At 38.9% G+C, this 22,175-nt stretch overlaps 1 protein-coding gene and 1 pseudogene across 1 annotated transcript; one reads left to right on the top strand and one right to left on the bottom strand.

Moving 5' to 3' along the window:
- Window positions 1-1,384: 1,384 nt before the first annotated feature.
- LOC119535692 (WD repeat-containing protein 82-like) lies at window positions 1,385-2,326 on the bottom strand. Its single transcript, XM_037837998.1, has one exon. It carries the CDS (start codon window positions 2,324-2,326, stop codon window positions 1,385-1,387), a length of 942 nt encoding a protein of 313 aa, XP_037693926.1.
- A 6,317-nt stretch (window positions 2,327-8,643) lies between these two features.
- Window positions 8,644-22,175, top strand: part of LOC119537272 — a 50,227-nt pseudogene continuing 36,695 nt past the window's right edge.

Below are 22,175 nucleotides of genomic sequence, written 5' to 3'. Positions count from 1 at the left end.
TATGGGTTGAATTGTGTCCTCCAGAAAGACGCGTTTAAGTCCTAACCCCAGGTACCTGTGAATGTGAACTTACTTGGAAATAGGTTCATCGCAGATGGACTTAATTAACTTAAAATGAGGTCATACGGGAGTAGGGTGGGCACTTAATCCAATATGATTGTGCCCTAATAAGAGAAGAGACACAGGCAGACAGAGAGAATGCCATGTGATGACAGAGGCAGAGACTGAAGTGAAGGGCACCAAGAAAAGGAATGCCAAGGATTGCCCCTAATCACCAGAAGATAGAAGAGGCAAGGAGGGATTCTCCTCTACACATTTCAGAGGGAGCATGGCCCTGCTGACACCTTGATTTGGGACTTCCAGCCTCCAGAATTGTGAGGCAATAAATTTCTGTTGTTTAGCCACCTAGATTGTGGTACTTTATTACAGTAGCCCCGTGAAACGAAGACATTACAATTACATTTATCCTCAGGGGAAAGAAAAGCTGTGTGTGTTCAAAGTCTTCAAGGGGCACACTGAAACTTTTAAACTTGGCTGGAGCCTCTCAAAAGGGTATTAGAACATTAAAGGGAATGGGGCAGTAGAAAAAAAGTCAGGTCAGGAAACATGCTAGATAAAGGGGATCCTGGGCTTTCACAGTGGGTGATAAAGATTATGCACAGACTAAAACCCTCCAAAGGTTAATGGAAGAACAGTTGATGGAGGAGTACATGGCAGAGCACACACTCTGAAGTTAGAACTACTTAGAGAATGAAGACAAGTTTAAGGATATTATGTATTTTTTAAAATGACCATGCCGAACTCTAGAGAGCTGTTAGACTCGGTTTCAGTGTTACCGGGGGAATGGATTTCTGAACTATCCTAGGACCGAACTAATCATCAGAGTCACCCCAAGTGTGGCAACAGCATAGCAAGAATTTAATTCTTTCTATTTTCCCCCCAGTTCTGTTAGGATTCTGTCTGGCCAGCATGTGTTGTAAGGCAGCTGCATACCCTGTAGGGAGACCAGGGGATGAGAGAAAAGCCAGGCTAAGGTAGGCTGCATTTGCCTGCATATGTGGCCACCTCACTTACACTACTTCTGAAATCTTGGCTGGTAAATTGGGAAAATACAGCAGGGTTATGTGCATGTGCAGTCTCTTCCTGCCAATATGGAACCCACCTGCAGGTAACAGGTAACATCCTCTCCCACCCCCCACTTTTTTTTTTAGCAAAGGGATTTTTTTTTCTTTTGAGCAGATGTACAGTAACATCCCTGGGAAGCTATGTGAAAAGATACTCTCTGGTCCAGTCAGATGATCCAATTCCTCTATTATCTCAGTGCTCTCTGAGCTTTTCCTGCTGGCTGCCCTCAGCGCACAGACACAGCTGAGCAGCATTGGAGTCAGTCATCAATGGTGGGCAGCCAGAAGGCCATGCTGGAACATGCACTGGCAAAGGTCATGAACTTGGGGTTGAACTGCAAACAGGTAACGGGATCTGAGTGTTTACCATCCAACACTGCTACTTTTACACCACTCTCTCCTTTCCAAATATGGATCTTGCCATCCTCTGAACCAGTCATAATAAACTGGGAGTCTGGAGTAAATGAGGCCTCCAATGTGACAGCTTTGCTGTTGGCATAATCCCCAAATATATGCAACACTACTCCCTTGAATGCATCAATAAGAGGGATGAAGTTGCCCTTGGTGGAGATGAGGATGAACTTGCCATTATTGCTGAACTTCAGTCCTGTCCACTCACAAGTCCGATCACACTGCATCTTAAAGGTTGCGAATGGTCCCTTATCAAAAGAACGAATGTCATAAAGTTTGACCATTTCAGAATTGACACCTGCAGCAAAAATTAACCCTTCTGGATCAAAAGAACAAACCGGCTTGCCCTGTAGATGCATAAGGCCCTGGCAGTTAGGCGACCGGAGATCCCATAGTCGAATGGTCTTATCGAGAGACCCAGAAATGAAAATGGCATCCACAGGTGACATGGACAAGGCCACCACCCTTTTGCTATGTCCAGGAAAGTATCTGATATATTTGTTGTCATGCAAGGACAGATAACGAATAGTATCGTCGATTTTATAAGAGCTGTAAACCACTGTGTTTGCTCCATGTGTGTATCTGATGAGGTCCACGCCGTATTTCTTACTGTACAGGGTTCTCTTTGGTTTGCCCTCCTGGCAGTCATAGAGGACGATCAAGTCATCGTCACTGCTGGAGATGACCGACTCGCCGTTGGGGCTGAAGTCAAAGGAGTTAATCTTGTCCCAGTTCTCGTAGAACACCCTGGCCACACGGAAGCTCCGCAGCGCGCTGTCGGTCAGCTTCATGGCCGCGTGTGGTGGAGGCAGCGGCGCAGGGCCGGGGCGGCTGGTGGCCGAGTGGGTCGGTGTTCAGGTGGTGCGGGCGCCGAACCTGTGGCAAGCGAGAGGCAGCCGAAAGTCGGATCGTCTTCTCCTCCTGCTCCTGTTATACTCTCCTGTCTGGGCAGTGGGGCCTTGCTGACTGTTTCTCCTCACCGGCGCCTCAAGACCGCCTCGTTGCGTCAGCCATCTTGGGATGACTGGCCGAAGGCAGATAAAGACGCCTCTGCCGCGGAGCATGCCGGGAAAGGAGGAGGAGCATTTTAGTGTTTAAAATGAGTAACACAAGTTCGTTTGGGGGAGGGATAGAGAGGTGGGGTGATGGGGATGGGGGTGGGGGATGGGGTGGGGGGTGTGGAGGAAATGCTAGTCAGCAAAAAGAAAAAAAAATTATGGCAACCCAAATTGGAGAGAGTAAAATAAAGGTATTTTCACACATGGAATCATCTTGTACATGCTGTTTATAGTTGTCTCTTTTTCTTCCTGTGGATTATGACTATTTATCCCTGGCATCATATTTGAATTGCACTCAAAATATGGTGATGTTTCTTCTTTATGCTGTTTTCAATCCAATATTATCCACTGTAAATTTTTACATGCCTGCTGAGGCAGTCATAATTCCCTTTCCTGCCCCAGGAAAGGCATTAACAACCACTGTCCTCAAGTTCCAGGAAAACAATGTTATAGAAAGAATGGAATCCTCTAGAACTGAGTTCCAGTGGGAAGTACATTGAAAGGGTAGCAGAATATTAGAGGTAAATGGAGTGCCAGAAGAGTCAGTTCTTTCTGTACCAGGAAAGAGGCAGAGAAAAGAGACTGGACTTTCCCTGGAAAAGGGAATTTTATTCAAATTTCAGATATTGCAAAAGCAAGGAGAGACAGGTATAGCAGAGGAGTCCATGAAAGAGGTTTTCCTTTCTGTAGTGGCTAGGAAAATCCTGAGCAACTAGTCAGAAGTTAATGAAAACTTATGGATGGTTACTATGAATGATATGTTCAAAGAGGTAATCTTTTACTTCCAGACTTAAAATTACACAAGTAATAGATATTCATTTGAGAAAAAACTTGAGAAAAAAATAGAGAAAAAATTAAGGAAATCGTTATTCTATATGCCATCCACTTCCAGTAATATTATGCCTTATTTCTTTTTCAAAACCAAGATCATACTGTATATTCTATTTGTATCTTGTTTTCTCCCCTTATCAGTATAGTTTTTTCAGTCGCAGACTGGAGTCATTATTCTGTTTGACCTGAAACATGACATCTGAGAGAAGATCCATTAACTCCAGCTGTTGCAATGCCTCTAGCTGCCCTGGTCCTTCACTTACGGAGTTTTGATTGTTTAATTATTCCTTCAGTTTTTTCGAGATACTCCAGGACTCTTTCAATAAATTCTTCCTTCTGTTTAAGCTAGAAAGCCACTTTTTGGTGTTGGATACCAAGAAAATCTTAAGCAATATATACAAGAATTATGGGAAAGACAAAGAAAAATGGAGAACAACACTCAGATCCAATAAAAGATATTGCTTTCTATTGGGCATTGAATCATGTCCCCTAAAAAAGGTCCCAACCACTAATCCTGTGAGTGTGAACCCATTTGTAAATGGAAACTCTGAAGTTGTTATTAGTTAATATGTGCCCAAACTGAATGAGGGTGGGCCTTAATCCAATATGGTTGAAGTCTTTATAAGCAAAGGAAATTGGACATGAAAGGAGAAGCCAGGCGAGCAGCTAGAAGCTGGAAGAGAAAGAAGATGCTACCATGTGCATTGCCATGTGATGGAAAAGCCAAGGAATTCCAAAGATTGCAGGCCAGCCAGAAGATACCAACCTGGGAGGAAGCAAGCTTTTTAGCCTCTGAAACTGTGAGCCAATCAATTCCTGTTGTTAAGCCAACTCATTGTGTGGTACTTGTTTTAGTGGTCAAGAACTGTGGCAGCCCATGGCCTGAGCAAAACAGGCCTGCAGATCTTTCGTGCACAGCAGTCTGTGTGACCTAGGGAGCTAATGTTTAACCTATTTTCTTTGTAAGCCAGTAAAGAGAAAGGGTAAATTGGCCTTAAAATGTAACTTATGGGAAGCAGGCAGGAGGTGAGAGGCTCTTAGTCTCTCAAAAAGAGCAAAATGTAATTGTTCAAGTGTTATTCTAGTCCTTCCTACACCACCCCTCAGGTCAGAGTGAACTGTCCTGTCTATGCTCCCCACCTCTTAGGAATATGCTTTTGTCTTAAATCCTTATAAATGGCTTGCTCTCCTCTTCGCACTGTGCGGTCTACTTCCCTGTGAATGTGATGCCTGCCCGGCCTGAGAGAGCCGTCATGATCTCTCTGTGACCTCTCATCCTGTAAGTAAGCCCTGAATAAAAGATCATGTATCAGAAAATGCTTGTTGCCCTCGTTGGCCTCTGGACTGGCATGGCTCTCACGGGTTGCGACAAGAACCTAAGACATTCTTAATGTGGCATATTGAAGTTAACAGAACAAAAACCCAAAACCTTCATCTGACATTGCACAAAAAGGATAGAAAAACACAGAGAAATGGAGCACCATTAAAAGGAGAATGAGGTCTTACTGCAGCAGGAAAAGAGATTAGAAATGGGGAGGGTGTGATTTCATTAACTTTGCAAATGTTACCCAAAGCTTAAAATCTCAAAGGCAAAACAAAACAAAAAATAGCAAGATTTTGGGAAAGGGTATATGGTCTCCCTAAGGAGATTGGTATAGGAACGGCCATAAAATAGTAACCTTAGATCAGAAACTTTTCGAGGATTCTCCAACTAGAAAAACCTCTATTGGGAGACAAGATTTGCTGAGTGAATGCCAGGGAAACAGGCAGGGCATTGGCCAAGGTATAAAAAAAAGGATAGAAAAATAAGAAATAATCATTAGAATTGGAAGAATAAAGAAGAGAAGATATGCCAGTGGGACTGGGGAGGCCATTAGTGGGGAGACTAGATATGTCCTTGGCAAAGCAAATATCAAGCTCAGTATTAGCATGCCAAGTTCAGTATCAGCATGCCAGGAATGCCTGGTCAAAGAGAAACTGAAACTGGAAATTAGGACTATAGATATTTATACAGACACTAAAGGAGAAGGGCCAGAAGTTACATATAGGGGAAGATCACATTGCAAACTTCTCTAAAGTAAGCGCTTCAAATAAAAGGAGTTTCTGTTTATAGGTTGTAGATCACCTTTTTCTCCTTCTGGATACTGGAAAAACCTAAGTGTCAAAATTTTAAAAAATTTAAATTCCAAATGAGAATTTCCTTTTCCATTTTCTCTCTCAACCTCCTTCCACAAGAATAGTAACAGCCTTTGGCAGTATTCTGCAGTTGAAAATGATCACATAGTTATAGATGAAAATATACAAGGGAGGAACACTGATAAGTCAATACTTGGAGACTCCAAAGGAACCACTGGTAGGTGTTCCAGGTTGTGGATATTGAGAAGAGACCCTGGTTACAGACCTGATTAAAATTCTAATAGCTATCTAGAGCTGAGAAGAATAAGGATAAAACAGAAAAAGGTGATTTTCTCAAAAAATACTTTTTTAACTTTTCTTCACAAACATTCTAAATTGACCATGAACAGAGCAGGGACTCTGTTTCCTTTAATATTAAATGCACACTTTTTATTAAGATGTAAAAGGGCACTAAAAATAATATTAGTTTACAATTGCCTTGCTTACACTTCAGAAATATCTTTTAAAGAAATCAGTTCTTCTTAGATGACTTATCATGTTTCTCACTTAATTTTGTTTAAAAACCAGAGAGCACTTTGAATTAAACTAATATCTATATGCAGATAAAATTGCATGCATTAAGTTTGTAGGATAAGTTCAACTTCCCCTAAGATTAAAAAAAAAAAAAAAAAAATTGTCAGGGGAAAAGAGACTACATTTGGATTCTTTTACATGTGTATGCCAGGTTGGGAAAACCTAAATTTTCCCAATATAGTGCCCTCAAATTCAGGTTTTGTATGATTGCCTGTGTCCTATCTATCACATTTCAAGTCTGCAACTGTATTTACCGTCAATAAATGTTCAGAGTTTACTAGGGCACAAATGGATCCTGATCAGTGGTCTCATTTTTTCTAACTCCTTAGCCATCATATTGTCAACTTTTAGAAACAGAAATTCATCTTTCCTAGTTGCTTTAGAGGACAGCACATACATAGACAAGAAGGAGTCACAAAGAAGTTAAATAGACTTCTGTCATCTGCTTTTCTGAAGCCCTTAACTGTTATTGTTCTCAATTCCACTGGTAGTATAGTGAGTTAAATTAGTTTCAGAATAGCAGCTGGCTAGACAGTTATATGTCTGTGGAGTTTGCATCTACTTCTTTTTTCCTTCTCAGACCCGGCATAGACAATAGTGACAGTAAATGAATCTAGTGATTTCCTTTGACCCCACTGATGCTGAAATGAGGGAGCAATGGAAGTAAGTGGTCACTGAAAATTTTCCAGGGTTGAAACCCTATGCTCAAAGGCATAGCATGTGTAAAAAGGAGTGGGGAAGGACATAAGGACGGAAAAGAAGTTTATTTTTCCAGGTAGGATTCTCCAGATAAAGTTGATAAAAAGGAAAAGGGTCTTTAATTCCCATGAGCAGAAAGCCCTATGTTATCTATAGCTTAAGTTAATGAAAGCCATATTAGAAATTGACTATGCTTTATAAACATTCTTTGGTATGTTTGTGTGGAATTTCTTTTACTTTTACAGTATAAGTTTCATTTGAAAATTCCAACTGTACTTCAGCTAAAGTAAGGAAAAGGATTATTTCCCATTCCTTTAAGCATTATAATTTTAAACAATGCAAATCACATCTGCCAGCAGATCCAAGGAATTTATTTAGGATGCAGAGATTAAGTCAAAAGCCCAATAAACACTTAGTCAAAGAACAGATTTTGACTCAAGAAACAAGATGGAAACCAAGTGAGAAGCTGAATTTTTTTTCCCCTGAAAATAGGGTTGGGAGTCCCAAAGATCCTTTTTACCAGTTATTAGGGTCCAATTTGTCTGTGTTGCACTGTATACACAATTACTTTTAGAGTAGATTTATGGCTTCTCTTGAAGCTGTTTCCATGGATCATCTCTGGGAAGAGGTGGCATGTATGGTCTTCCCTTTAGGGCCACATCCTTGGCTGGCTCATCAGTTTTTATGAGAATGTAAACTCTGCTCCTGTATGGTTGTTTATGCTCTATACCTAATTGGCATCAAAAAGTAACTCTACCTCAAAACACAGGTGAAGGAGCATAACTTTAAATGTATAGTAGCAAAATAGCTAGCACAAACTCTGAGTAGCTGAACTTGGCACTTCCCTGGAAGGAAAACATGGCCTTATCCCTTTCCTAGATAGGGGAGTGGATGAGTGTAGGGGAAGAACCCAGGCTTTGCCACACATCAGACTTTACAAACATCAGGATAAGGTTTGCCCTGAAAGAGGGAACCAAAGACATACCACTTGGGACTCTCTGTTCCAGCCACTGTCAGGGGATCATCCTGCTTTTTACCCCAATACCCCCTCCACATGATCCTCAGTATGGTGGAAGGTTAGAGCTTCCAGATGGAGTGGTGGGAAGGAGCTCTGGAAGTGTTTATTAACACACGAGGGGTGAAAATCCAGTGGGCTGGACCCATGGGGCCTGAAGCATGCATGTTGGAGGTTAGTGGATGACACCTACCCCTGGTTGGTCCACCAGTCCCCTTGGGAACAGTCATATGACATCTTCAAGGAGTACTGACAACTCCCATTTATCAGGAAATGGCCAGAATATATGGGTAAGACACTCAGATCAATGGAAAAGGGGTAACATTATATCTCAGACAAAGGGGCAGACAGACTGGATGGCCTTAGAAGAAAAAAATAAGTTACTGCAAATAGGCTGAGAGAAAAGTCTTTCAGAGACAACCACCCTGCGAGGACTAGTTACTGCCCCTTTCTCCTGGTTTTCTACAGATTTGACCTGGCAGTGACCTGGAAGGAAGATACGTTATCCATCCAGCTGACCCTGGCCATCATATTAGCAGGAAACCTGACCGATGGCTGGATTTGACATCTGATCCCTTGCGCTCTATCTCCTCTCTGCCCAGTCTGGATCGACAGGCCAGGAACTGATCTTCCCAGCCTGTGCCCTTCATTCATGCCCTGATACAAAGACACAACTGTTGGCTGTGCATTCTTCTTCTCCACACCTCTGAACAACCCGTCAGGATGCAAAAACTCCTGAAGTAATGAAACTGGCAAACTGCTCAGTCATCTTTCCAATTTATTCACCGGTGAACACATGATATGCAATCTGTCAGCTACCTTGGCTGACAATGTTGAATTCATAACACCAGCTCTTCGGGCTCAGCAAAAATCATCAGACTCTCTAGCCAAAGTAGTGCCTGATAACCGCATTGCCTTAAACTTCTTCCTAGCCCAAAAGGAGACGTATGTGCTATTGCTAACGTCTCCTGCCATATGTCAGTTAATACTTCAGGGGAAGTAGAATGGGAGGTGACTAAAATCCAGTGGCAAGTCCAGTGGCTGCAAAGTGTAAAAACAGATTCTATGTGGGACCGCTTCAGTGATCTCCCAGGGGGCAGAGGTATATGGGTGTCACTATTAATTCAGACAGGCTTGATCATCCTACTTGGAGTAATGGTATGCATAGGTGAAGCCTTCCTAATGTGTTGCAGCTGCTGGTACTCCCAAACCTTTACTGCCAACATTGTTGACAGCCATGGGCTGACAGGCCTCACCTGTCTCCACCTACTTGTCTGAGGAGAGAGGTGGGTTTTTGCTGTGGAAGCTAATGCAGAGAAGTAGCTGAGGTCTCCTTGAGAGGCTGAGGCGAGGACTGCTAAGGAGGTCACAGACATACACTAAGCAGCCATCTCTCAGCCCTCACATACCCCCCTACCCCACCTCCTCTTCCATCAGGCAGTGATGTTTCAATCTGTTTTCATTCAACAACCTAGGGGAGATGTTAAGTCTAATAAAAAGGCCCAACCAGACCCTAAACCTGGAAACCAGGAACAAGCAGCCCCAGATATTAATCAAGGGAGGAATTCTCAGTGATTAGGACCCCTTTCCCGCAGGGTGGATAATAACACCCTCAAACAGTGTAGATGTGTCCCTCTTCTCTGGCATAAGGTGGGGTGTGCAGGACTGCCATGTAGTGACCCTTACCCAAGCAGCTTTGGCCACCATAGGAGACCAGCCATAATGAGGATTCTTCCCTTGCTTTTTTTTGGACCCATTTGATGCTGTGTAAGTAATAAAACAGTCATTTTCTGAAAGTTTCTGTGGTGTTCTGAATCTGTGTTTCCATGATACAGTGTGTAGCAACTCGCTCCACAGACACCATCAAGTGTCCTTATATACACTTCATGGGAGTCCCAGAGGGAGAAGAAAGAGAAAAAGGGGCAGAAAGAATATTTAAAGAAATAATGTCAGAAAAGTTCCCAATTTTAATGAAAGTATGAATATGCACATCCAAGAAACCCAAATGAACCCCGAACAGGATAAACTCCAAGAGAACCATGCTCAGACACATAGTAATCAAATTTTCCCATGTCAAGGCAAAGAGAGTTCTGAAAGCTGCAAAATAAAAGCAACAAGTTATCTACAAGGGAATCTCAATAAAATTAAGTGCTAAATTCTCATTTGAAACCATGGAGACAAGACAGTGGTACAAAATCTTTAAAGTGCTGAATGAAAACAATTGACAACCGAGAATTTTATATCTGTCAAGACTTTCTTTCAAAAATGAGGGAGAGATTAAAACATTCTCAGATAAATAAAAGTGGAGGGAGTTCATTACCCCTCAACCTGCCCTACAAGCAATGTTGAAAGAAAAGGACAATAGACAGTGTTTCAAAGTGGCAGAAAGAAATAAAAACCTCTGGTAAAAGTAACTATATCGGTAATTATAAATGCTATTTGTATTGCATTGTATTTTGAGGTATGCAACTCCATTTCTTACTTTTTATAGGAGCTAAAAATGTCTGTGGTTTTGGACATAAAATGTAGAAAGATATAATTTGAAACAAATAGAATGAAAAAGGTGAGGGGATGGAGAGAATGGTATATGTGTATGCTATTGAAGTTAGGTTGGTATCAAATCAAATATGATTGTTATGTATTTAAGATGTTAAATTTTAACCCCTTGGTAACTACAAAGAAAATATCTGAAAAATATATTCTGAAAGAAATGAGAAGGGACTCAAAATAGTACAATATGAAAAATCAATTAAATATGAAAGTAGGAATTAATGAAAAAATTGAGGGTCAAAAAGGTACAAGACATACAAAGACAAAATAAAAAAATGGCAGAAGAAATTCCTGCATTATCATTAGTTACTTTAAATGTAAAAGGATTGAACTCTCCGGTCAAAAGGCAGAGATTAGCAGAACAGATGAAGAAGCATGACCCAACTATATGCTGATTACAAGAGACTCACTTTAAATTCAAAGACATTAGTCAGTTGAAAGTGAAAGGATGGAAAAGTAACCAAAAGATCTAGGATAGCTATACTAATAACAGATAAAATAGACTTTAAGTAAAAAACTATTATCAGGGACAAAGATGGTCATCATATACTGATTAAGGGGTCAATTCAACAAGAAGACATACTAATTATAAATATATACACACATATCAGCAGAGCCCCAAAATATAGGAAGCAAATACTGACAAATTTGATGGGAGAAATAGACAGATCTGTGTTAACAGTAGGAGACTTCAATATACTACTTTTAATAATGGATAGAACATCTAGACAGAAGATCAATAAGACCTGAATGATACTTTAAATCAACTAGACCTAACAGACACATATAGAACACTTCACCCAACAGTAGCCAAATGCACATTCTTTTCTAGTACACATAGATCATTATTCAGGATAGATCATATATTAGGTCACAAAACAAGTCTTCATATTCAAAAAACATGGAACTCATACAATGTATCTTCTCTAGCCACAATGGAATAGAGTCAGTGTATTTTATTTCCAATGAAATGATGCTAGATATCAATAACAGAGAGAGAAATGGAAAATTCACAGTTACGTAGAAATTAAACAGAGTAGTTTTACATAACCAGTGGATCAAAGAAGAAATCACAAGGGAAATTAGGAAATATCTTGAAATGAATGAAAATGAAAACACAACATACCAGAACTTATGGGATGCATCAAAAGCAGTGCTGAGAGGGAAATTTATAGTTCTAAATGCCTATATAAAAAAGAAATAAGGCCTCTTTTGAGACCTGACCTTAAAAGTGGAGGATCTAGAAAAAGAAGAGCAAACTAAGCCTAAGTGAGCAGAAGGAAGAAAATAAAAAAAATTAGAGCAGAGACAAATAATGAAAAAACTATAGAGAGAATCAATGAAACCAAAAATTGGTTCTTTGAAAAGATCAATAAAATCAACAAATCTTTAGCTTGACTTCCAAAAAAAAAAAAAAAAAAAACAAAAAGAGAGAGAGGAATCAAATAACTAAAATCAAAAATGAAAAAGGGGACATTAATACTGACCCCACTTAAATAAAAAAAGACTATAACATGATACTATGAACAACTGTATGCCACCAAATTAGATAACCTAGAGAATAAGGACAAATTCCTAGAAACACACAAATGACCAACACTTATTCAAGAAGAATTAGAAGATCTCAACAAACAAATTACTATTAAAGAGAGTGAGTCATTAATCAAAAATTTCCCCAAAAAAGAAAAACCCAGGACCAGATTAGCTTCATAAGTGAATTTTACCAAACAGTCTAAGAAATTAACACTAATACTGCTCAAACTCTTTCAAAAATTTGAAGAGGAGGAAATATTCCCTAACTCGTTCTATGAGACCAATAAAGATACCACAAAAAAGAAAATTACAGATCAGTATCCCTTATGAATATAGATGCAAAAATCCTCAGCAAACACTAGCAAACAGAATCTAACATTGCATTAAAGGAATTATACACTGTGATCAAGTGGGCTTTCTCCCAGCAATATAAGAATATCAATTCATGTCATATACCATATTAACAGAAGAAGGGAAAAAGCATATGATCATCCCAGTTAATGCGGAGAAGGCATTTGACAAAACTCAGCACCCCATCTTGATTAAAAAACACTTAGACAACTAGAAATAAAAGGAAATTTTCTCCACATGATAAAGGGCATGTATGAGAAACACACCCCTAACATCCTACTCAATGGTGAAAGACTGAAAGTCTTTCTTTAAGATCAGGAACAAGATAAGGATGCCCACTGTCACCACTGTTACTCAACATTGAGTAGAAGTTTTAGCTAGAGCAATTAGGCAAGAGAAAGAAATGAAAGGTATCCAAATTGGAAAGGAAGAAATGAAATTTTCCCTATTTGCAGATAACGTGATACTATGTACAGAAAATCCTGAAAAAATCTACAACAAAGCTACTAGAACTAATAAACAAATTCAGCAAAGTGATTGGATATAAGATCAACATGCAGAAATTAGCAGTGCTTCTATACACTAGCAATGAACAATTTGAAGAAGAAATGAAAAAAATTCCATTTACAATAGCAATTAAAAGAATCAATATCTAGGAATAAATTTAATCAAGGATGTAAGATTTGCACATTGAAAACTACAAAATGTTGCTAAAAAAAATCAAAGAATACCTATGTAAATGGACGTACATTCTGTGTTGTTCATGGGTTGGAAGACGAAGTATTGTTCAGATGTCTCAGATTTGTTCTACCATGCATTTCTTCCTTTCCAAGGATAAATGAAAAATACATTTTACTGTTTTTAGTTTTAAAAGCTCCCTTGGGTAGAAATGAAATAAGCTTCAGTGGCAGAGAGATTCCAAAACGAGCCGAGAGATCACTCTGGTGGGCACTCTTACGCACACTTTAGACAACCTTTTTTAGGTTCTAAAGAATTGAGGTAGCTGGTGGTGGATACCTGAAACTATTAAACTACAACCCAGAATCCATGAATCTCGAAGACAGTAATATAAAAATGTAGCTTATGAGGGGTGACAGTGGGATTGGGAATGCCATAAGGACCAAACTCCACTTTGTCTAGTTTATGGATGGATGTGTAGAAAAGTAGGGGAAGCAAACAAACAGACAAAGGTACCTAGTGTTCTTTTTTACTTCAATTGCTCTTTTTCACTCTAATTATTATTCTTGTTATTTTTATGTGTGTGCTAATGAAGGTGTCAGGGATTGATTTAGGTGATGAATGTACAACTATGTAATGGTACTGTAAACAATCGAAAGTACAATTTGTTTTGTATGACTGCGTAGTATGTGAATATATCTCAATAAAATGATGATTAAAAAAAAAAAAAAAAAAATAAAAGCTCCCTTGGGTATTTTACATTTCATGAAGTCCTTATGCCTATGCTTAAGTTGGCCCATTTATGACGGGTATTTGAATCGACTGTTGCATAAAAGATGCCATTTTATGTTACTGTCATTAAAAGAGTGATTTCCATGGATAGAAGACTAAAATTTCCTTATAGCAGGATAATCCTCACACTTTATCCCTCCTATTTAATTGGATAACCAATTTAAGTGTATTTTTGGGCTATTGGCGGGGTGAATGGTGGACTGGGGACTGGTAGCCATAGTAACTTGGGGAACAAAGGTTGTATGTGCCCAAAGTACAGGAACACCTATAAGGAATTATGATCCACGTTATAAAAATGTCACTGTTGTGTGGAATCAAGGAAGCACAGAATGTCAGAGCTGCAAAGTTTTAGTTCAACTAGCCCAACTCTGAATTTTTTATTCAAAGTTTTATGTGAACAATTTAACGTGCTACAGCCCACAGCAGAAGGTTCATTGAAATGTGTTAGATACAATATACATATATAAAGAGAATTATGTGTTTTTTTTTTTTTTTTTTTTTTAAATTTGGGGAAGTGGTAACATTCCAGTCACTTTACAGTAAGATCTTGCTTTGTTGCTAGATGACTTTCATGGGTCAAACCAATAGCAAACAACTTTTAAATAAGAGCTTTAAGAGTTATTTTTAAACACAAAACCATATAATCATTGCACATTTAAAATAGCTATTACTAACCATTTATTTCAACTACCTACCCATTTGTCAATTTCCAAACATCTTGAATTAAAAAAAAGTATACTAGTTAAATGTGGAAGAAAAATACAGTACTAAGAACGGCTTCTAACATTTCCATATTCCCTACCTCACAGAATATAGTTCCTACTTACTTCTTGCAAGAGTTTCATCCAAAGTAGGGGGAAATGGATCATTAATCTAGATCCTATAGTTTGGAATGAACTGAAAGGAAGCAAGCAGATTACATAGGGGTGTGAATAACAGGAGGAGGGGATCACTGGAGGCTCTTCTAGGGTCTGTTTGCTGCAATTCACTAACAAAAAATGACACAAGATTTTATCTATGATTAAATTCCAGAGGTACAGATAAGATGCATAATAGTTCTTCAGAAACCAGAGACAGCACTGTACCAAAAGAGATGAAAAGCTATCTAGGTGACTTCACCCAAACTTTTTTATCTCGCTGGACTTATTTCCATATCTGTAAATACAGATAACTGGATGAAATGTCCTCCAAGATTCTAAACCTCAAGACTGCAAATTACTTAACCACAAGCCTCAGTATTTGTATCTATAAAATTATACTTATTATTAACTTTCAGGGTGAACCCAAAATCAGAGAATCAGCAAATTGAAGAAAGTCATCGGCTTTGAGATATTTTCATTCTCAAAAGGCATTAAAAATATTCAGAGTGTGACTAACAATTTTTTTTGTTTGTGATATATAGGTTACTGATTTAACGTCCTGTTTCATAAAGTATCTCCCATGCTTCGTAAAACACAAACACAGCTCTCTGAGCAATGGAAAGCCATTTCAATGCAAGCTTTTGGCCTGGGATTATGAATGCTATCTAAGAATTCTGTGTCAGAGAATGAATGTTTGATGAGTACAAAAGGAAAAAAGCAGTTAATTTTTTCCTGTCTGTTTCACCCAGGATAAAGAACCATTCTTTGGCTATAGGTACCCAGATACTTCCAAACTAAAGAGTAAAGAAAATGGGTCCCAATGAAAGTTAAGTGTCCTTATGCAGGCAGAATCAGAATCAGGAGATTCATTAGAAACCAGTATAAAACCACAACATTTGAATTAGAAAGGCGGCAAGGGCAAAAGTGTGCTTTGCATTGGCGTGTCCTGAAGAAGAGTGCGGAATACTGGGTTCTATAAAAAAACAGATGAAACTGTTCACACAGTGTCTGAATAAGCAAGTGGAACAAAGTCTGCCTAAAAAGGGAGCAACAACAAGTTGAAATCATGCTAGTAGGGTATTTTAGCACATTTTTTTGGGATGAATTCTTAATCTTGGAGCTAGTGGGAAAGAATGTATAAAAATAATTTCTGAGAAACGAATTCCACTTCCAAATAATCATTCTTTTACAAATTGCGTTTTCCTGCATGTCATTTTCCAGAAAGTCATGTTGACCTTCCCATCACATCAATCAAAGCAATTCTATCCTGATTTTAGGTTTGATTGCATTCTCCCTGTTATGTTTCCTTATTCATACATCTGGATAATAAATCTGCACTCTCTTCCTGCGTGTGAGATTTGAACCTCATTTCTCTTCTTTCCCTTGAGTGCTGCCATGCTGATTTATTGAAAGGTATTTGATATTTTTTTTTTTTTTGCAGTGTAAGAATGATTCTGCTTGAATCTTCTCTGGATGTCAAGAGAAGCCCATCCTCCCTGTGGGACTCAACAACAGTAAAGAGAGCAGGGGACTTCTTCCCCAGAGCCCTGCTGGACTGAACTTGCATAGGGGCAATCTAACTTTCCTCGTCAGTAGCTGGCAACGACTGTGACTCTGATGCCATTTTCTGTGCCTCCAAAACTTAAGGCAGCTCTGTTAGGTTGGAAAACTGGTACGAAACAGTATTCCCATGAGAAAAAAAAAAAAGGTTTTATGAATCTGAACAGTCCCAGCCCAGCACCTCCCACACAACAAGCAGCTTTCAACATGTCTCTTTTCACCAGGGCGCATTAGAGTCAGCCTTGGTCATTTCACGTACATGCATCCAAAGACACAAAAAATGGTTTTAGAAGGGTCAACAACAACTCTTAAGTTCCTGGGTTAAAACAAGAAAGACTCCAGAGTTTTGGAGTTAAGTGCTTCTCAGACTTTTCCATGCATGTGAATCACCTGTGTATCTTGTTAGCATGCAGATTCTGATACAATTGGGGTGTGAGGTTCTGCATTTCTAATGGATCTAGGCAGTTAATATGAAGCATAAGGGAATTGTTTGAGAAAAGAAACAGTATGCTACATCCATATAACTGAGACCTTGAGCAAACCATGAAAGAGGAATAACAAGCAATATTTTATATCTAGGCCTCCTCCTTTCACACAAACAATAATATACACGCACAAGAAAGATTAGGGAAATGTCTCAGAAAGGGAGGACAGGAAAGAAAGAGGCAAGACTGTGAACTAGAACACGACTTTGTCAATCTTTGGGAGTTGTTTTAAGGAGCAAAAGAACACAGGGAAGTGAAAGCCTTTGTAAAGAATATATTCAAATGCCAGATCTATAGCAGAAGAAGGAAAAGATAAAACAGAGCTCCGTTTCTTGGTGCAGAAGCTTATCAGCTCTTAAAACAAAGGAGTCAATTTGAATTACTTGGTTTTCTAAAATTCCAGTGATTTAACCATTTGCATATCAAGCAACTCCCGGAAGCAAGACTGAAAGTTCCCTGTAGAAAGGGACGTCTGGCTTTTTCCCACCCAGTGCCTAGTAAAATGCCCATAAAGGAGCATGCATTGATAAAATGTTGGAAGTGATTTTCTGCGGTCAAGTTCTGCATTACAACAGATATGGATTCAACCAGAAAAGTAAACCTTAAATCGCTTACCCTCTTTTGTAACCGCAGTTCCTTTTGCTGCTGCCCAGATTGTTACACAAGCAAATAAATCCTTTTAATTGACCCACCCTGGGGCAAACAGCCCACCCTGGTAAGTAATCATGTGGAAGGGAGGAGGCTGCTGAGGTGGGGTGCATCCTGCTGAACAATTTTTGCTTTTATTTTACCAACTGATTTTAAAAGGCGGCACTGTAACTCGGCATTAAATATTTAAGGATGATATTAAAGTAAGATTGATTCATTTAACAGGCATAATGGAGTGGGGAAGCTGCATGGAGTGACTAAAGGGCTTCACAGTGGGAAATCTATGCTAGCAGGCATCAGTCCGCACCTGGTAATGGCCATGAATAGGCTTGCCGTCTTGCTATTTAAATAAATTGATGTGCAATTCATCTGCTGTTTAGAGCCATTGAAAATGCACTGCACTAACTCTATTCCTTGGCAAGCATCCCAATTAAGTGCTTGGGCAATTTATCAGAGTGCCAAGTGTAGTTCAAGTTGTTACCCAGCTTCTATCATTTACCAAAATGAAAACTTGTTCTAAAAGGGGATACAGGAGATGGGGAAAACTGCAGGGTATAGTGGAAAAAGATACTGGACTTGAGTCAGACAAGTACAATTCAAGTCCTGACTACTCTTCTAGCTGCATATGTCATTGAGTCTCCTAAATTTGTTGCTTTGTCTCTATAATGTGAAGAATAATATGGCTGCTTTATTTACTTGCGAGGCACAAAACAAGATAATAAAAATGAAAGCATATTTCAGTTTAAAAAGTGCTATGCAAATTATGAGTGAGCAGCAATAGCATAATTCTTGCAGGGGCACCATAAATGCCTGCCATTTATTTCCCCTAGAGTTCTACATTGTTCCCTTTCCTTCCTTTCTTGTCTTAATCAGACAACCTCAGAACAGGAAGGAGAATAAAAATGTCAACCTTTTAAAAAGCTCACACACCTTATGAGATACATAGGTTTGTATTTCTTGGTGCTAAAATGTTCAGATTACTCCTGGAGTTTTATTAGCCACTTCTTGGTGATATATAAATCGATAAGAGAGTACTTTAAAAGCACTTAAAATAGGTATGATCATAAAAAGCAGCTAGCTAATTTGAGAATTTTATTTATTTTTTGATAAGACTTGTAATAGATTTCTGTTGATTCCAGTAATTTTGAAACACACTGTTCTCCCATCAGTCTTTCCCAGTAGGATGTGTTTGGTGGATTGGTTGTAGAACATAGAAATATGATTGATGCCTTTTAATTTTAGAGAAATATAACTCAGAACAAATTAAGTCCATGCTTTGCATTGAAATGGGAGTTCAGAAAACAAAGTGCTTACTTTTCAATAATGAATTGACTTCCACTGAAAAGTTTGAAACAAGCAATAAGATGTAGTATAATCATTAGAGGTCCATGTGTCTCTACTGATTCAATTAAATGAAGTACACAGTAGCACACTAAAAATGCATTGGTAGAACATGTATATTAGGAACTATGTTGAGTTAAGTTGTTTATCATCCTAATTCCTTTGTTTGTTCTTCTAATTATCTTGTGCCCATTATTAAACATAATAATTAAGATGGCTGACTATAATTTGCTGAATATTATTTAATCATTAGTGCCTAGTATACTTTAGTTTCTATCAGCTGTGATTAAATCTGATGGCTGATTTGGTGAAATGAAGATATTTCCATCAAGAGTAAGCAGTGTGATAATAATTCAACTACATCCAGTGAGACCCTAGGCAGGGTGATATTTTCCAACCCCTCTCAATATACTCTGGAAATTGCCATTATATGTACTATAACTCATCTGTCTACTCAGTCTTCCTCTATTAATTTTTATCTTTCCTGGCTAACTGTCACAGAATAATGGTTTCAACAAGAATCTAGTCAGTAGCAAGCTCTTTTTGCTTAGGAACCAGCATCTGTAAAAACAGTCATTTTGATAAAGTTAAGTGGGAAAAACAGCTCTTCTCTCTAGCCATTCTCTTCCTACACTTACTTGGAACAGAATTCCAAATATTTTTCAACTGAACATCCCTAACAAGATAGTAAGAAAGAAACAGTGGTAATAAGCGATTAGGGAGATATCAGGACACCGGTAGAACAGACTGCTGTCTGCCTGTATTCTTGATATGAACAGATGCTCAATTCCCAGAGTAATCTCTTATGTAATAAAAACCCACTGGAACTCACAATTCCCATCTTTAACTCAATATCTCCACCTTCCCATATAGTATTGTGAGCCTCTAGTCATGTTTTTGCTAGAGTATAATGTTCAAAATTTAAAATCATGCCACTTAATACAAATATGGAACACAAGTCAAAATTCTACTTAACTTATTAATTGATGAGAGAACCATTATAATGTTAGCACTCATTCAAAGAAGAATCTGAAGAACAGACTTAGGTAATCAGGAATACGCAAATGAAGTTGCTAACAGATACAACCGTCAATATCCTATGGGCACTCAAATGTAATGTTTGGAACTATCTTTTCTGTAGGGTGGAAATCAATTCTATCTCTACTATACAAAATTCATTTGCATTATCATCGGTTTTCCACAAATACAGTTATAAATTAGCCTAGTCAAAGACAATAAAAATTAAGACCCCTTTAGAATCAGATACCTCCAAAGACTTTGCTAGACCATACCCAGCAGTCTATTGAAAGGTCATCCAATCATCTTTTGCCCATTTCAAAGACTTTTATAATTTTTCTTAATACATTTACCTGGAAAATACCACCTGCAGCTTCATGCCCACTAAAGTGTCAGCTCCTTGTCCCTTGAGACCACTACTATGGTCATGAGGACTTTCTGTATATCCCTCTTTCCGTCCTCAAAATCCACGGTGGTCCTCCCCACCCCACCACTGCCCCCCAAAAAAGGTATGAGTAAGTACTCGGAGCTTGCAGCCCGTAGTGGTACTAATACAACTGCATTAAGATTAATGAGAATTTCAAAAACAGAAAGCCCAAACAATGGCTTTAGCCCCAGAGTGTCTCTTGGCTCGAGAAGAAGAACAGAAAGAAAAATATACTCCTAATAAAAATAGAAGAGAACATGGATCAAGGCTCAGTTTATTTTTTTTGCATTCCAGCTCTATGATCATGTAACTGAGTAAGTTTTTCCTAGTAACATTCTTAACTTTATATGAGTCTATATCTTGTCTCTGCCACTACTACCACTTCCTCTCCCCTAGCAAAGCTTCCAGGGGCGGGGGAGACTAAGCTCAATTTATTTTTTTACCATGTTCTGGAAAATTCATCTGGCCAGTAGGATCCCAAACAAGACCGGCCCTCTTCCTGCTACCGTAACCAGGGCCTCAGAGAGTACAAGAGCCACTGGACCTGGAAAACGAGTTACAGGAGGTCAGGCACCAGGAATCTAAGTGTAGGAGCACAATTAGGGATTCTTTGTAAAAATTCTTGCCTTAGAGTCTTGAGCCTGAAATGCCAATTTGAAACAGAGATCTGCCCTAGAGAGCAGAGAGATGTTCCGGACACGAGGGCTGCAAATGCAGCAGAGGCCACATTTGGGTTATTAATTTAGTCTGTATATGGATGGGTACCTGGGAAACCGTCTGCCCACAGGAGATACAGCAACAGATACTGAGGACCAATTTTAGGAAGCCAGGGGACCATAACAAGAGTAGCCCATGGACAGGAGGCCAGAGGTCAGAGCAGGGGCGGCAAACTTGACTTAGAGCTGAAAAATGTGGTTCTTTATACTGTGTCTTGCTTTGGGTCAATGGGTTGGCTCCAGTGTATGTAATGTATATCTGAAGGAGGACGAGCTCCTGGATGGTTAACCTGACCCTTTTCTACGTTCGAGGATTGGGGGTGGGGGGTGGGGAGTGGGGGGTGGTAGACAATAAGGAGGGATCAAGCAATTTACAAGGAATATTGTCTCTGAGCTGAGCTAAACAATCGTTCTGCAACTGAAAACTCCCAAGGAGACATATCAAGTTCAGAAGCATCAGTGTTTGCCACTGAGGCTTTAAGCATAGAGCTCAGAGCCTGCTGCGTAAGTTCTGTACTCAGATATGGGACTTCTTGTGATTCTGTGTGGTACATGAAACCACTGCGAAATATCTGTCCCTATCCAGTGGTTTTTTGGGCTCATAAATCCCCAAAAATATTTTATCTTACATTTTAATTTTATCTGCCCTCACGGAGCAATGAAATCAATAGAAGTCAGGTTCATTTACACTTAAATAATTAAAATCTTGCTTTGTAATAGTTATTAGATGTCTGGAAAGTCAGATGAATTCATTTTAAAGTGTATTAAAACCTCTGTTTTTGTGAAATAGAAAAGTACTTAAGCCACTCTAATGGCAAAAATTCTGTGTCAGATGTTACAGACCAAGTCTACCCTAATATTTCTATTAGATCCTTAAATTAGCATTGGAATATATTTCTGATTCATACAGGGGAAAAATGTATGTACATTTTAAAGTAGAGACATATAGCAAATTCCTCTAACTTGTCATAATTTTCTAGAACTAATGATATACTATGGGGCGCCTTAGCAAGCTCAGTTCTTAGTGTGCTGTCTCTAAAACTGGGTTTTGTGAGAAAAAGAATAAGATTTCCAAAGTGAGAACCTTCTCAAGTAAATAGAGATATAGGGAAGAAGGGGGCTTAGAATCTGAAGAATGTCGATTGGAATCAGCACTATAATCTTATAAAATAACTAATACCCACTACAGTGACTTCAGTGGAGCACTATCCTGGTCAGTGGAGAAATATTTAAAAAATCCCATTGCCTTGCCTTCTAAGTTTAAAATAGGTTGAAAATGAAGTTTACAATTTATCAAAATCTTTCAGTCCTTTATACAAATGTGCGACCTAAACAATTCTGTTTATTGAGTAGTCTATTTTAATAAAATT

Source organism: Choloepus didactylus, chromosome 6 (assembly GCF_015220235.1).
Source record: "Choloepus didactylus isolate mChoDid1 chromosome 6, mChoDid1.pri, whole genome shotgun sequence".
Taxonomy (NCBI): domain Eukaryota; kingdom Metazoa; phylum Chordata; class Mammalia; order Pilosa; family Megalonychidae; genus Choloepus; species Choloepus didactylus.
Note: the sequence above shows the minus strand (reverse complement) of the source record. Positions and strands in the feature narration are given on the sequence as shown.

Coding starts and splice junctions, on each gene's coding strand:
- LOC119535692 (XM_037837998.1), bottom strand. CDS start 2,326: ATGAAGCTGACCGACAGCGCGCTGCGGAGCTTCCGTGTGGCCAGGGTG.